Source organism: Vulpes lagopus, chromosome 14 (assembly GCF_018345385.1).
Source record: "Vulpes lagopus strain Blue_001 chromosome 14, ASM1834538v1, whole genome shotgun sequence".
NCBI lineage: Eukaryota > Metazoa > Chordata > Mammalia > Carnivora > Canidae > Vulpes > Vulpes lagopus.
Window position 1 is genome coordinate 6,607,819 of NC_054837.1, and position 15,924 is coordinate 6,623,742.

General features: G+C 39.9%; 1 protein-coding gene across 2 annotated transcripts in view; it reads left to right on the top strand.

Annotated features, from left to right (window-relative positions):
- Window positions 1-5,463, top strand: part of PTEN (phosphatase and tensin homolog) — an 88,359-nt gene extending 82,896 nt beyond the window's left edge. For both annotated transcript variants that reach the window (XM_041729486.1, XM_041729487.1), the window contains one exon: window positions 1,963-5,463. In XM_041729486.1, coding sequence (XP_041585420.1) covers window positions 1,963-2,148 — 186 coding nt within the window. In that variant the 3' untranslated portion in view covers window positions 2,149-5,463. The remainder of the gene's footprint in view (window positions 1-1,962) is intronic.
- The last annotated feature ends 10,461 nt before the right edge of the window (window positions 5,464-15,924 follow it).

The following is a 15,924-nucleotide window of genomic DNA, read 5'->3' on the forward strand; positions in this document are numbered from 1 at the left end:
TGCTTCCTCATATAATGGAATTATTTGGATCATTACTTATGTCTATATGTGATGTGTGTATTTCTATTCCTGTGCATTGATAAGAATTTTCCAGGTTAAAAAATGTGATTTGTCAATGTTTTCCACTGGTAATTTGTCCTTTTTACCTTCCCCTTTCCTGTTTCTTGTTCTCTCTGACCTCCCCCCTTCCTTTCACCATACCTTCCTCCTTTCTCTTTGCAAACATTCTCTCTTACTTGTTTTGCCTCATTCCATTTCTAGAACATGCGGCAAGCCTACCCTGAGCTGATAGGTGTGAGAATCTTGCAAGTAATCATAAAAATAAAGGGGGGGGGGCCTACATATTTTAAGTGAAAGTAAGTCCAGTACTAAGTGCCTTTACTTCTTACAGTTCTCTTAAGTGGTTAGAAGTATCTTTTAGAATCCGTGGGTTTCCATTACTATCTTTTACCTAAGTCTGCATTTTCCTTAATTAATAGCTTTTAAAGTGTGACTGCTGCTACTTTGTTTCCTTTTTTAATAAGATTAAATATTTATGTTTACAAATAAAAACTATTTCAATTATCAGTAAGCAGATATATGATGGTAAGTACTTATGAACAAAGAAAGTAGAAGTGGGATAGAGAATGACCTTGGTGTATGTTTTAGCTCGGTAGTTAAGAGAAGGTGACATTTCATCGGAGGCCTAAATGAGATGAGTGAGCTGTACAAATACCTGGGATGAGAGCTCTGAGACAGGAATGATTCTCATGTTTGGGGAGCAGTAGATACGCAGTCATTTTGACTAAAGCGCGGCAATCGGAGTCTGAAGACGTTGAGGTGTTTTCAGCACAGGAAGGATGTCATCTGAATTTTGTCTTTAAAATGTAGACTGGAGGGGTGCCTGGGTGGCTCAGTCCATGAAGCATCTGCCTTTGGCTCAGGTCATGATCTCAGGGTCCTGGGATCGAGCCCCCCATCGGGCTCCCTGCTCAGCAGGGAGCCTGCTTCTGCTTCTCCCTCAGCCTCTCCCCCCTGCTCATGCTCGCTCTCTATCTCTCTGTCAAATAAATAAATAAAATATTTTTTAAAATGTGGACTGGAGAGGAAAGTTAGGGAGAGGAGGCAAGAACAGAGCTGGGAGGTGAGGTAAGAAGTTGCTACAGTGGTCTCTTCCAGACGGGAGATAGTGGTTGCTTGGACTAGCGGTGGCAGCGCTAGTGGGGCAGTGAGAAGCCATCAGAGTGGGTGGAGATGGCATTCTGCAGGTGGAACTGAAAGGATTTACTGATGGAACGGGATGCTGGATGTAAGATGAGGGGAATTGATGCTGATTATTGGAAAACAGGGGAGGGGTTTCATGGCAGATTCTATCAAAGCCTCACATCCACTACCTACTTGCCTTTCTGGGCCTTAGCTTCCTGTCCTCGCAGATGGAAATACCTGCTTTGTTGAGTTGTTTGACAGGTTACTCAGCACCGCCTGCAGAGGCCCTTAGATCATTGTATGCTGTTCTTAACCTCGAGGGCTAATGAGATCCTAAACATTATTGTTGCTCAGTGTTTTTATAATACTTGTATTTGTTTAATATTATTTGTATCAGAAAATGCACAAAGATTCAGACAGGTAGTAAGCGAAACATTCTTTTGGAACTCAGCTGTTTTTCATTGAATTTTGTGATTGAAAATACATTTTGTAAACGATTGATGAACTCAGTGCATCTCTTGTGGAATTAGTTAATGCTTGCAGCTTCCGCTTATTAAAGACGAGTATGTTAACTCGTGTATCTTTTCAGTGTGTAACAAGAAAACCTAGAGGAAAACTGAAGAAGAGGGTCATTGAAAAGACAACTGCCTTTTCGAGATCCTGTGTGCCACAGCACTTTTAAAAACGAACCTGCTAAAAATATGTATCTTTGCCAAGTAATTTAAGATGAGTCAGATTCCTGGATTTTCCATTTAAACTTTGCCTTTTTTTCTCTAGGTGAAGCTGTACTTCACAAAAACCGTAGAGGAGCCATCAAACCCGGAGGCTAGCAGTTCAACTTCTGTGACGCCAGATGTTAGTGACAATGAACCTGATCATTATAGATATTCTGACACCACTGACTCTGACCCAGAGAATGAACCCTTTGATGAAGATCAGCACACACAAATCACAAAAGTCTGAATTTTTTTTAATCAAGAGGGATAAAACACCATGAAAACAAACTTGAATAAACTGAAATTGGACCTTTTTTTTTTAATGGCAATAGGACATTGTGTCAGATTACCAGTTATAGGAACAATTCTCTCTTCCTGACCAATCTCGTTTTGCCCTATACATCCACGGGGTTTTGACACTTGTTGTCCAGTTGAAAAAAGGTTGTGTAGCTGTGTCATGTATATACCTTTTTGTGTCAAAAGGACATTGAAAATTCAATTAGGATAAATAAAGATGGCACTTTCCCATTTTATTCCAGTTTTATAAAAAGTGGAGACAGACTGATGTGTATACGTAGGGATTTCTCATTTTGTGTTCTGTCACCAACTGAAGTGGCTAAAGAGTTTTGTGATATACAGGTTCACATCCTACCCCTTTGCACTTGTGGCAACAGATAAGTCTGCAGTTGGCTAAGAGGAGTTTCTTGAGGGTTTTGCTACATTCTAATGCATGTATTTGGGTTAGGGGAATGGAGGGAGTGCTCAGAAAGGGAGATCTGTCATGCTGAACTCTGGACCATAGACCATCTCCAGCTATTTCATGCACCTTTCTTTAGCATGCTACAGTTATTAATCTGGACATTTGAGGAATTGGCCGCTGTCACTGCTTGTCGTTTTGTGCATTTTATTTTTTTTAAAGCATATTGGTGCTAGAAAAGGCAGCTAGAGGGAGTGAATCTGTATTGGGGTACAGGAATGAACCTTCCACAACTTCTTCTTAAGAATCCACAAATGAAGGGATATTAAAAATAATGTGGTCATAGATGAGAAACACAGCAACAATGACTTAACCATATAAATGTGGAGGCTATCAACAAAGAATGGGCTTGAAACATTACAAAAATTGACAATGATCTATTAAATATATTTTTTTCAGTTGTAATGACTGCTCCATCTCCTGTGTAATCAAGGCCAGTGCGAAAAGTCAGATGCTATTAGTACTACATCAGTCAACAACCTACACTTAACTTTATTAGTTTTCAATCATATACCTGCTGTGGATGCTTCATGTGCTGCCTGCAAGCTTCTTTTTTCTCAATTGAATATAAAATATTTTGTAATGCTGCACAGGAAATTTCAATTTGAGATTCTACAGTAAGCGTTTTTTTTCTTTAAAGATTTATGATGCACTTACTCAATCCAATAGCTGTCAGCCGTTCCGCCCTTTTGACCTTACACATTCTATTACAATGAGTTTTGCAGTTTTGCACATTTTTTAAATGTCATTAACTGTTAGGGAATTTTACTTGAATACTGAATACATATAATGTTTATATTTAAAAGAACATTATTTGTGTTAAAAAGGAAATTAGAGTTGCAGTAAATTTTCAACACTGCACAAATAATAAGGCATTTACTTTTTCAGTAGAAATTGTCCCACATAACGCTTTTATCGGTTTTTATTGAAAGAATAGATTTTTTTTTTAAATGTGCAGTGTTGAATCATTTCTTCGTAGTGCTAGAGTTAGGACTAGGGCTTCAATTTAACTTCTTAAATATCATATATTTGATATGCCCAGACTGCATATGATTCTAAGCAGAGTACAACTACTATTGTAAAGCTAATGTGAAGATACTATTTAAAAGAAGTTTTTCCCCCACAGAAATTTGGTGTATTTCAAATTATACCTTGACCTGGAGACATTTAAATATCCAGCCAATTTATTTCTTAATGGTGTAAAATCTCATTTTCAATAACTTATTGGTGCTGAAATTGTTCACTAGCTGTGGTCTGACCTAGTTAATTTACAAATACAGATTGCATAAGACCTACTAGAGCAGCATTTATAGAATTTGATGGTAAATAAATTAGGCAGAACTTCATCTAAAATATTCTTAGTAAATAATGTTGACATGTTTTCCATACCTCATCCATTTCATTCAACAAGTAAAATTTTTAAATTTTTAACAAAGCTCTTAGGATTTACACATTTGTATTTAAACATTGATATATATAGAGAATTCATTGACTGCTCATAAGTTAAATTGGTAGAGACAACTGTTCCTAAGATCTCAGCATTGAAATTTATATGCCACCTTATCTTTCATAAAAGCTGAAAATTGTTGACTTAAAATGAAAATCAACTATTCATGTTTTGACGATAGTTATTAATACTGTTATTTGTTACAGTTTTGGGCACAGTATATTAAAACATAACTTGTGTTGTTCCAATATGTAACATGGAGGGCCAGGTCATAAATAATGACATTATAATGGGCTTTTGCACTGTTATATTTTTCCTTTGGAATGTGAAGGTCTGAATGAGGGTTTTGATTTTGAATGTTTCAATGTTTTTGAGAAGCCTTGCTTACATTTTATGGTGTAGTCATTGGAAATGGAGATATGGCATTATATATATATATTATATATATATAAATATATATTATACATACTACTCTCCTTTATTTCAGTTACCATCCCCATAGAATTTGACAAGAATTGCTATGACTGAAAGGTTTTTGAGTCCTAATTAAAACTTTATTTATGACAGTATTCATAATTAGCCTGAAATGCATTCTGTAGGTAATCTCTTTGAGTTTCTGGAATGTTTTCTTACTTAGACTTTCTGGATGTGCAGCCGCTTACATGTCTGAAGTTACTTGAAGGCATCACTTTTTAAGAAAGCTTACAGTTGGGCCCTGTGCCATCCCAAGTCCTCTGTAGCTCCCCTCAAACATTTTTTTTTTCCATAATTACTACAGGGCAGTTGAATAAATAGCATCACCATTCTTTGCTGTGGCACAGGTTATAAACTTAAGTGGAGTTTACCGGCAGCATCAAATGTTTCAGCTTTAAAAAATAAAAGTAGGGTACAAGTTACATGTTTAGTTCTAGAAAATTTGTGCAATATGTTCATAACGATGGCTGTGGTTGCCACAAAGTGCCTCGTTTACCTTTAAATACTGTTAATGTGTCATGCATGCAGATGGAAGGGGTGGAGCTGTGCACCTGCGTGGGGGCTTTAATGCAGTGTTGGGCAGAGTTGCCTTCTACCCTGCCAGTTCAAAAGTTCAATCTGTTTTCATATAGAATATATATCCTAAAAACTCCAGTCTGTTAAACAGCCTTCCTCTGATTCAGCCTCTTCAGATACTCTTGTGCTGTGCAGCAGTGGCTCTGTGTGTAAATGCTATGCCCTGAGGATACACAAAAACATATGATGTGTACAGGATAATGCCTCATACCAATCAGATGTCCATTTGTTATTGTGTTTGTTAACAGCCCTTTATCTCTTAGTGTTATAAACTCCACTTAAAACTGATTAAAGTCTCATTCTTGTCATTGTGTGGGTGTTTTATTAAATGAGAGTATTTAAATTGTTTAAATTTATTAACATTTTAAATAATGGGCAGCCAAATGTGATTAAGTTCTCTAAGTTTTGTGGGTTTTTTTTTCCCCTGCTGTGCTTAAAAACCTGCACTTATAAAAACACGAGCCTTTGTCAGCTCGGGAGTAGAGTATCAGTCTACTCGTGTTTTTTTTGTTTGTTTGTTTTGTTTTGTTTTGTTTTTTAGTTTACTCGTGTTTGAGAGGCACTTTTCTTAGGGCTTTAGTCAACACTTAATAAATTGTTTCAAGCACATTAAATAACATCCTAATCCTGAAAAATTCAAGATTCTTGAATTATTGCTTTTTCTCTGCCCCCCCACCCCCCACAAGCCAGATATCTGAAGATCATTCCCCTGCATGGATTTGATACTTCAGATTTCAACTTGGTGACTTTTCCATTCTTTATGATTCTGTAGACAGCATATGGAAAGCTTCATCCACTCATTGTGACTTGTGCCATGTAAAAACTGATGGTTGTGAATAGTCTAAAAGACTTTGTATACCTGAATTAATCTTGTTATTTCTAATATTCCTAAAAATTTAAAGATGAAGGCATATCCTCCTTTAAATAGAACATTGGAAGATCCAGGAAGTGACAGCATAGCTTGTGCGTGTGTTTAGAGAATAAAGCAGACCATGTATGTAACAGTGGGATTTGATGTCATTTCAGGTTTACATTTTGACTTTAAAAACAGTAAATGTGAATCATGTATATCATCTGAAGTATGAAAAGTGTGTGGGTTATACATGCACTTTTGTTTTTTTATTGTTTGGTATATTATGGTTGAAAGCCATCCTGGAGTTTTAAGTTACTGTGTTTCATGAGAAGATCTTGGCAATGTCTGAAACATAGGATTTTAGTGACAACTTTGTTCTTTCGTGTCTTCACTACACTATCTTGAGCTAGCTTGCTTCAGTGAATGCCACCACCATTTCTACCGGGAAGTAAAAAGTCACCCGTGTTTAGCATGCAGGCTTCCAAAAGCAGACCCTTAAATATTGTGAATTTGCTGCTAACGTCCAACTCTTTTTGTTCTTTCCTGCCAGATAACTAGCCACTCATCTGAAACTTGGTCTTAAATGACTTGAAGGATAAGTTTTGATTGGCAGTCCTGTTAACCAGCACAGAGAGAAATGGTTTTGAAGGGAAATAAATAATTAGCCCAAATTGGTATAAGGACAATATTTTAAAGCTTTTAAATATGAAATGTTAGAGACTGATTTTTCTATAGAATTGTATAGCCGTAGGAAACCTAATGATTAAGTTGCTTATTAGGTTTTTCTTTTTTAATTTTAATTTTGGAGAAGGCCTATTCCCTTATAGCCATGATCTTGCTATTTTTTCCATCCTTCAAAGGAGCTTCCTTCTTATAAGTATCAAAATGTAGGTAGCCACTCTTGGCAAATTCATATCGGTTGGTGGCTTTAAAAGTAGGTAACGTCAAGACCGGAAAGGACAATTTCATTGGTGGTAATACCCATTGGTTCTTAAGTTAGCTGTTTGAGAATACTTTGCCATAACAATAATAGAATAATCACTCATAGTTCCACCACGTGGAGACATGGCCTCTGTGGGTACTTCTTGTGACTATATAATCATTTTTTCTGTATATTCATCTATATATTTTAAGAAATGAAATTTTTACTATGCATACTCTCAAAACTTTTAAGCTTAGCTTGTGTGACCTGTATTTGTAGAGTGTTCAGTCCCATTAGACAGTGAACAGTGACTTGAATTTCATGCTACAGGCACAGACCAAGCGCAGTTACCGAGAACCCTCTCCAAGTCCATGGGTTCATGAGGATGTGTAGATATTGTTAGCATGAGGATGGTAAGTGTCCAAGTAAATAAGACAGTTAACGTTTATTTAGCACAAACAAGCTTAACACTGTAAGTCTTAACTCCTCAAGAACCATTTTAAACGTGCATTTTGGAATTGCATGCTAAGTGGTTAGAACATGTGAAGACACCATGCAGTAGTTCGTTTCACTGTCGCCTTTCGGTGTCCTTGGAGGTTAGAAAAGAAGGACAAGCTTCTCAGTTTTTATAGCTCCCAAACAGTTGTTCAGTTTAGACCAAATGGGTTTGACACCTGCAAAAAAAGGAAAAGCTACTGCTTATCACTTAATTATCTTAAAACCTCTGTGCTCCTGTGACTTCCAGCATCTCAAAGACAGTATTTCATGAGTGGTTCACCTTCAGCTCTGGAACTTGACCATGTTTAGTATAATGAAGGGCTTAGAACACAACATGCAACTCTTCTTTGATAATTTTTTGAGAATTTTGGTGAAAAAAAATCAGTGGCAGAGCACTACATCACTTAGAAATGTATTGCTATTTTAAGAACGATTTTACATATATGAGTGAAGTCAACTGCCATCGTTGAGCATTACCAGGTTTTAAAATAAAGCTGCATATTTTAAAATTGAAGTATTTAACAAGGACTTAGGTTTTTCATTTTTTTTTAATTAAAAATTTTTATGTCGTTTCATGTGGATTCTCATCTGTTCTTGAAATGGTTAGAGGTTTTTGGAATGGAGCAAGGCTCTAGGGTTGCAGGCTGTTGGCTGTTTACTGCAGTGTAATTCTGCAAATGTTCAGGTGTGGCTTCCTGAAGCCTGTCATTTACAGGCTTTAATTGATGTGCACCTTTAGGATTTTCTGCCTGCTTTATACAGTTGTCCAAATGATATCCCATGTTTACAAATGCCTTTCAATTTTTACTTTCTCCTCTCCATTAAATTGTCCTTTTGGGCAGTTTATAAATGTGTGTTGGGTGGGTGGGGGAATTAAATTTTTGAGTGCTAGATTCCAGAGATTAAATAGTTTGATTCATAGATTGGAATCTCACAGTTTATTGTAATGAAACTAATGTCAACCTTGGATGACCTTCGACATACGGCGCTGAATCTTGGGTATTAATCTGTTAGTAGCATCTTGATGTGTGCATCAAATGAGTTATTTTCAAACTTGTATATTTAACCAAAGTTGGTGTATGGGAAATGTTTATACCAAGTCCCACGTGGTTACTGATGTACGTAAGAACAGAAATGCTTTCCTATGGAGAGTATTTTTTCTTTAAAAAATTAAAAAGGTGAATTATTTTGAATATTTGGTTTTATTTTTTATTTTTTTTTAAGTTGTATTTATTCATGAGAGACAGAGACACGAGAGGCAGAGGGAGAAGCAGGCTTCATGTGGAGAGCTCGATGTGGGACTCGATTCCAGGACCCTGGGGTCATGACCGGAGCTGAAGGCAGACACTCAACCACAGAGCCCCAGGTGCCCCTGTATATTCGGTATTAAATTTTTTATTCAACAAGTACTTATCAAGTCCCTGCTATGTGTAACAAATGTTTGCCCTTGAGTTTCCACTCCAGAAGAGGAAGTAGATTTTATTAAACTGTGATACGTGCTGTGAAATATGATCTGCATGTGACCTAGTAATGATCCCCGAGCACTGCATCGGCTCCCCTGGGCTTCCACCTCCTCAGGGCTGTTGTGACTAGTTAATTCCAGTGAGCCAGCGGGAAGGTGATGTCACACTCCTGAGGAAAGGCATCAAGATCAGATCCCTTGTGGACTCCTCGGGCTTCTCTCTCAGGCAGGGACCAAGGACTGGACGTGTTGCAGGAGGTACAGCTCTGTCAGCCTTGAGTGACTTTATGGAGCAGAACTTACTCAGATTGAACACGTTAGGCGTTAGCATGAGCAAAAACCAAACATTAAATTAGACGGAGATTTCGGGACGGTTTGTTACCATCGCATAATTAATTACATTCTGACTGGTGGTTTGGAAGGGTCCTGAGAAGGCAGCAGGGAAGCGGGATGTAAAACCAACCAAAAGGAAAAGTGACACCTTAAAACCAACGACGTGATGCAATCAAGAAACGAAATTGCAAGTCAGTTGTTCCTGATCATCTGTCAGGCACTGTTCTAGATCCTTGAGATAGAAACGGGCGAACAGCCGATCCCAGCTGTCCTGGGGCTTCTGTTGTAGCGAGGGAAGCCACATGGTAAGCAGCAAGGCCAGCCTCCCAGGTAAGAGGGCTCCGATGGGGGGGCTGGGAGGGTGGGTAGGGGAGGTCGGGCGTGGAGAGGCCAGGGTGGTCTGGAACCGTCCTCCCTGGGGAGGTGAGGACTGGGCAGCCCCTGAGTCAGTGCTGTTACAATGTTCTTTCATCCTATCCATCAGCAAGGGGCACTCGTTACCCTTCATAAGATTTTATTCTCACCTTTTACAACTCTCTATTTTTGATTCCTGGGTTTTTTAGATTATTACTGGTAGATCTAGGGATAATTTTTGAGGATGCCACCCAAAGTAGTCACAGTGTTCTAAGTCAATTTGTTTTCTAGATTGGTCTGACAGAAATCCACATAATCAATATGTTCCTCTTCATTTTCAGCGTTGAGTTCATCTTTAAATTTTTCTTACTAAATGTGTGTGTTTGTGTGTATGTATGTGTGCTTTGAAAATACTTGATACCTTGGCTTTTCTGTAGAAGTTAAAGTTCTGTTATGGCCTTAAACATTTCTGTAAAGCTGAAAGGAAATGTCATTTATGATTTATCGATGGGAAACAAGTTATAAATTTTGAGTTACTCAAGAAGCAAAAGGGGTGAAATTTATGGCCTGTGCTGTATGCTTTAATTCTTAACTCACATGAGCAAATACTTCTTGAAAAGGACTAATTTCTAAAGAGTAGAAGAAATTTTTTTCACAAAGGGAAACTCTCCTTCTACCATGCTTCAAGATCCAAGAAATTTACTTTGTGGTAAAGGACAAAGAGTGTAATTGAGTTAATTTGATACAATAGAAACTTGCAAATTTTTGTTTATTGTGGCATTATTATCTAGTATTTGCTTCTGATCACTTCTTCCCATCAGGGGGAAATTTTGAAAGAAAATATCAACTAATAGCTTTTGCTAATAATTTAAATTTAAAATATGACTCCAAGTGATTTTAAGGACAACTTCCTGTGGCAATTTTGCATTTTCTTTTTATTCTAAGTATGATTAGATTTTTTTTTTTTTTTTTTACATTTTATTTTGCCTTAGGAAAAAAGGTAGTGGAATAATAGGTTTCTCCAATGTAAGGAAAATTGTCATGTAAATTCAGAAAAAATATTGCATACATCCTTTATCCTTGGCCTGAAGTTTAGACATTACTGATCGAGCATGTCTCTTAAACCTACCTCATCAGAATTTGAAAGTACATTCCAATAGTGATGATAAATATGCCTCATACTTAATTTTTAAGAAAATAAGCCATGTTTTTACTCTTCTTGAAATATCTGACTTGGAAAAAGATTGAGTTTTATTTTTCTATTTAATAATCTTCAGTTGGGATCCCTGGGTGGCGCAGCGGTTTGGGGCCTGCCTTTGGCCCAGGGCGCGATCCTGGAGACCCGGGATCGAATCCCACGTCGGGCTCCCGGTGCATGGAACCTGCTTCTCCCTCTGCCTGTGTCTCTGCCTCTCTCTCTCTCTCTCTGTGACTATCATAAATAAATAAAAAATTTTTAAAAAAAGGAATAGGTTTTAAAAAAAAATAATAATCTTCAGTTAAATGTGACATATAGAGATTGTGAAGCTTATCAAAAATATCTGTAAAAATAACTCTAAGCATGATGCTGCTATCTGTGAATTTAAAGTTGGCTATAGCAGTCCAATCAACTGATACTTGAACACACCGTGTGACCTGTAGATTAGGAAAAATAACAAATCAGAGTCATTATTATGCTTCTCTTTTCAGTTAGAATCAGGTTTTTGAAATTACAGATCTCATAATTTCACGATCCTTATTATCTGTAAGGAAGAGAAATGTATTTAAATTTTACAGGTGAGTGTGACCATTAGCTGGCTTCTTCATGTTCGTATTTCCATGTAGATCTCCTTGGCAGGGAAGCCCAGCGTTTTACACATCTGTCTTCAACGAGGGAGCTGCGAGTGTTCTCCAAGCCATCACCCAGTAATGCTCTGCTCCCGGTGCCATCACAGTGCATGTGACTAACGCATGGTCTTCTCAGGATTGTGCGTACCGTGTATCAGGCGAATGTTGGAAAGGGAGGAGAACTTTAAGTCTCTGGTAAAAGAGGAGGCACGGTTGCCATCTCCCTTTTGCCAGATTCAGCAGACAGCATTCAGTGTGTTTTGATGTCCTTGGAGAAGACGTGAAGCCATCGTTTCCATAGAAAAATCCAGTAAGGTTAAGATAGAAATGTCACCATGTTCATGATCTACAGAGGTAAAATCATGGCACGGAGCTGCTCGCCTTTTTTTTTTTTTTCTTCAAGAACTCAAATCCTTCTTTAAGAAAATTTCTACACAGTTTTGCCTCAGAAAACCTGAAGATACAAACTCCCAGGAGTTCTGTGCTAAGTCACCTACCTGGAGACCGAAACACAGAGCAGAGAGAAGTCGAAGAAGGAAGGGAAAGAAAGAGGACTGGGGAGCCCCAGCTACCTGTTAGGATGGGAGGGCAGCTAGGAGGGCACTTGGGGCCCGTCCTCTGTGCCAGACGCCATGGTAGACACTTGCCCTACTTGCCCACACTTCGAGGAGGGTGGTTTCCCCTCGGTTTATGCAAAACGGAAAAAGTATTTAAATTGCCCGGGCCTCACAACTAGTAAGTAGGGAACTGAACTTGAGCCCATTCCGCTATGGTTTTTACCATATTAGGATACCACACTACCTCTTACACAGAATCCAATTTACAAGGCCAACAACAGAAGTGTAGACAACGGATCAACAATGGAATCATGCCAATATCCCTTATTACTGACAGAGGAAAAGCACATTTTAAGTTACAAGGTTTAAGTCCCGCCAAATGAACAGAGAAGTATTTAACAGTTGTTCGCACCATGAAAGGGAACCCTGTATCTTGCAAAGCTCTTGATGGCTAAGATGGCGAGGTGTTGGCACCTGTTTTTATATCAAGACTCAGAACGAGAGCAAAATTTGCTAGTTTGGTCTTAAATCTGTTGAATAAACTGGTCCCCTATATAGGCTGAACTGAGAAATACGATGCTGTTTCAAGTAATTGGTTCTCCGTTAAGCAGGCCAACCAGCCCTCTGTCGGGGCTTGGGCCCCTTAGCGTGTCCACTTGGAATGACGGTGGCGTAGGGGTCAGAAGCGGGGTCATCTGCACTATGGAGCGGGGACCAGGGCCTACGCAGAGGGAAAAGCAAGAACCAAGTCGGCGCTTTAGGAAGCCGGGAAGAGAGGCTAGAGCACGGTGAGGGGCCTGGAGGGCAGAGAAAATCAACCCTGGAGAAGTGGACGGGATGACTGCCGATGCCAGGCGAGGCGGGGGACAGCCACCCACGCTCGTTTCTGCTGTGGACGACAACGGAAAGCTTCCGGACCCAATGCAAGAAAAGGCAAATACCTCCGAACTCAGAAGAGTAAACCCGAGCAGACAGGTTGTAAAGGAGACTCAGGGATCCCTGGGTGGTACAGCGGTTTGGCGCCAGCCTTTGGCCCAGGGCGCGATCCTGGAGACCCGGGATCGAATCCCACGTCGGGCTCCCAGTGCATGGAGCCTGCTTCTCTCTCTGCCTATGTCTCTGCCTCTCTATCTTTCTCTCTCTCTGTGTGACTATCATAAATAAATAAAAATTTAAAAAAATATTTAAAAAAAAAAAAAAAAGGAGACTCAACCCTCGGAAGAGCAACCTGCATGAGGACGCTTCCCTTCCTTCTGTCTCGCAGGTCTGCGCCGGGGCCCCCGGCACTGCAGACACGGGCGGCTGAGACCCCCGAGAGAGCAGCTGCTGGCCGGAGGACACCAGGAAAAGCATGTCCCGTTGGCCACAGAGCATGCGCTGCGGGGACAGCTGGCCGGGGCCCCCATTGTGTATACGAACTTCTCCAAGTCCTGGGCTCACCCCAGAGCTAGTGTGTACAAGACAGAAAATAGAAATGAAATGGAACCTCCACTCACAGAGGTGACAGAGTAGTTGCGATCTGAGCCCAACTGGATGGGTTGATTGAACAATGTATTTCTCAGAGAATTTTAAGAAGGCCCAAAGTCGGTACAGCCCCAGCATCCAAATTTGCTGGAGTGGGAAGAACCAGGAAAATGGGAGCGATTTCCAAGGAAAAGTCCATCGAGAGATGCCAGCGTCGGGACCACCCAGGTGTTGGGATGATATCAGACGTAAGAGCAACTGTCATGATTACATGCTGGGAGGTGACGAGAAACGCCCTTGAACTGAGCAGAAACAAGTTCTCGGCACAGAACCAAATGATGGACGGGCCTCATGGAAATTATAGAGCAAAAGATCCCATATCTGGAACTGCAAATAAAAACCACTAGGCGGGCAGGAGAAAAATGGAAATGACAGGAAAGAGGCAGCAAACTTGAAAGTGTCCAATTTTAATGACAACTCTGAAGTCTTAAAGGTGGATGAGGCCTTGAAAAGCAAAATGGGTCTGACCGTATGTATTTAGGTGTGGGAAGCCTCCGCGTGGTATTCAACCAAGTACTTACACGTGGCTCCCTGGGAAACATGTGAAGACGTTCCTGCTGTTTGTCAATGATGTTGAATAAGGAATTGGCATTCCCACAGGTCCAAGCGTGAGGATCATGCAAAGTAGGGATCCCTGGGTGGCGCAGCGGTTTGGCGCCTGCCTTTGGCCCAGGGCGCGATTCTGGAGACCTGGGATCGAATCCCACGTCGGGCTCCTGGTGCATGGAGCCTGCTTCTCCCTCTGCCTGCGTCTCTGCCTCTCTCTCTGTGTGTGACTTTCATAAATAAATTAAAAAAAAAAATTAAAAAAAAGAAAAAGGATCGTGCAAAGTTTCTCTTGCCATGTTTCATACGGGCTCAGTCTGCAAAAACATGCCACATACGCTGTGCAGCTTGCAACGTCCAAGGTGACACATGCACTGACAAAGAGAAGTTTCCTAACTGGGTCCATTAAGTTGCGTACCTGCAGTAAAAGCGATTTTGAAACATAAGAGAGTCATCACTAGCTAATTGCCAAGCTCCCCGTCGGAGTGCGTGCCTGCTAAATTGCTTCGCTCGCACGAAGCAATCACGTTGACTCTTTGATGCGGCCTCTATGCCAGAGCCTTTCCCCAAGTATGGGTGTCATTACAGAGATGCCACGTGGACCCCGGCCTATCCTGTAGGCATAATACCTGCTTTCCAATCTCATACCACCAACAACAAAAACCAATGTTTAATGCTGCGAGTACTTAGCAATCTGTTATGAGACATCATTAAGGGGAGTCTGGAGAAAAGTTGAACTCGTATAACGTTTGGAAAAATGACTTCCTGATGAAGGAAGACAATTTCAAGGCTTTCGAGTACTTCCCATTGTTACATTAGCACCACATTACTCTTTAAAGGTAGTGCAAATTCTTGTAAGAGTGATGATAATTCTGGATTTGAGAGTCTAACAAGTGTTTGCCATTTAATTCCTCCAAGACGGGAAGCACAACCACATCCATCCTTTGAAGAATCGGGGGAGACGGAAATGCTCAGTCACTGTTCAGCGGAGAAACACTATGAGGTGTACTGTGTTAGTAAACCCATTACTTCCTGTAACAACTAAGTGAGAACTTTTTTTTTTCCTTTTAAAGGGCGTAGTCTTGAAGCTGCAACGGCTAGAACCGTGGTGTAAGAAGTGGTGCTCATAGTTTTTGATCCCAGGATTCTTTTAAACTCTTAAAGGATCTCAGAGAGCTTGTGTTTGTGTGGGTTATTCATACCTACTGATATTTTACCCTATTCGAAATTAAACCTGAGACATTATTCCCTGAGAAATACTTATTAATGAAAAATAACAATAAACTCACTACATGTTAACACAATAACATTTTTAATGAAGGTAAGTATGCTTTCCAGAACAAGGCTTTAGCCATAAGGGTGGCTTTTTAAAAAAAAAAAATTTATTTATTTATTTATGATAGTCACACAGAGAAAGAGAGAGAGAGAGAGAGAGAGGCAGAGACACAGGCAGAGGGAGAAGCAGGCTCCATGCACCGGGAGCCCGACGTGGGATTCGATCCCAGGTCTCCAGGATCGCGCCCTGGGCCAAAGGCAGGTGCCAAACCGCTGCGCCACCCAGGGATCCCCAAGGGTGGCTTTTTAAAAACAAATATTTTTTCAAATATCTGTTAACACTTGGCTTAATACAAAACAGCTGGGTTTTCATATATGCTTCTGCATTTAATCAGCTGTGATATGGTGTTTTGGTTGTAGTATACGAAGGAAACATGGCCTCTGTACTGATATGTAATTAGAAAGGGAGAAGTATTTTAAGAGCTTTTTTATATAATTTTAGGTATTCCTACTTGATACTACCAAGCTCAAGTTGTAATGTTTTAAAAGTTCTTTGCAATGTGGGATTGGGAACCCTCAATGAACTCTTTTTTTCTTTTTTTAAGATTTTATTTATTT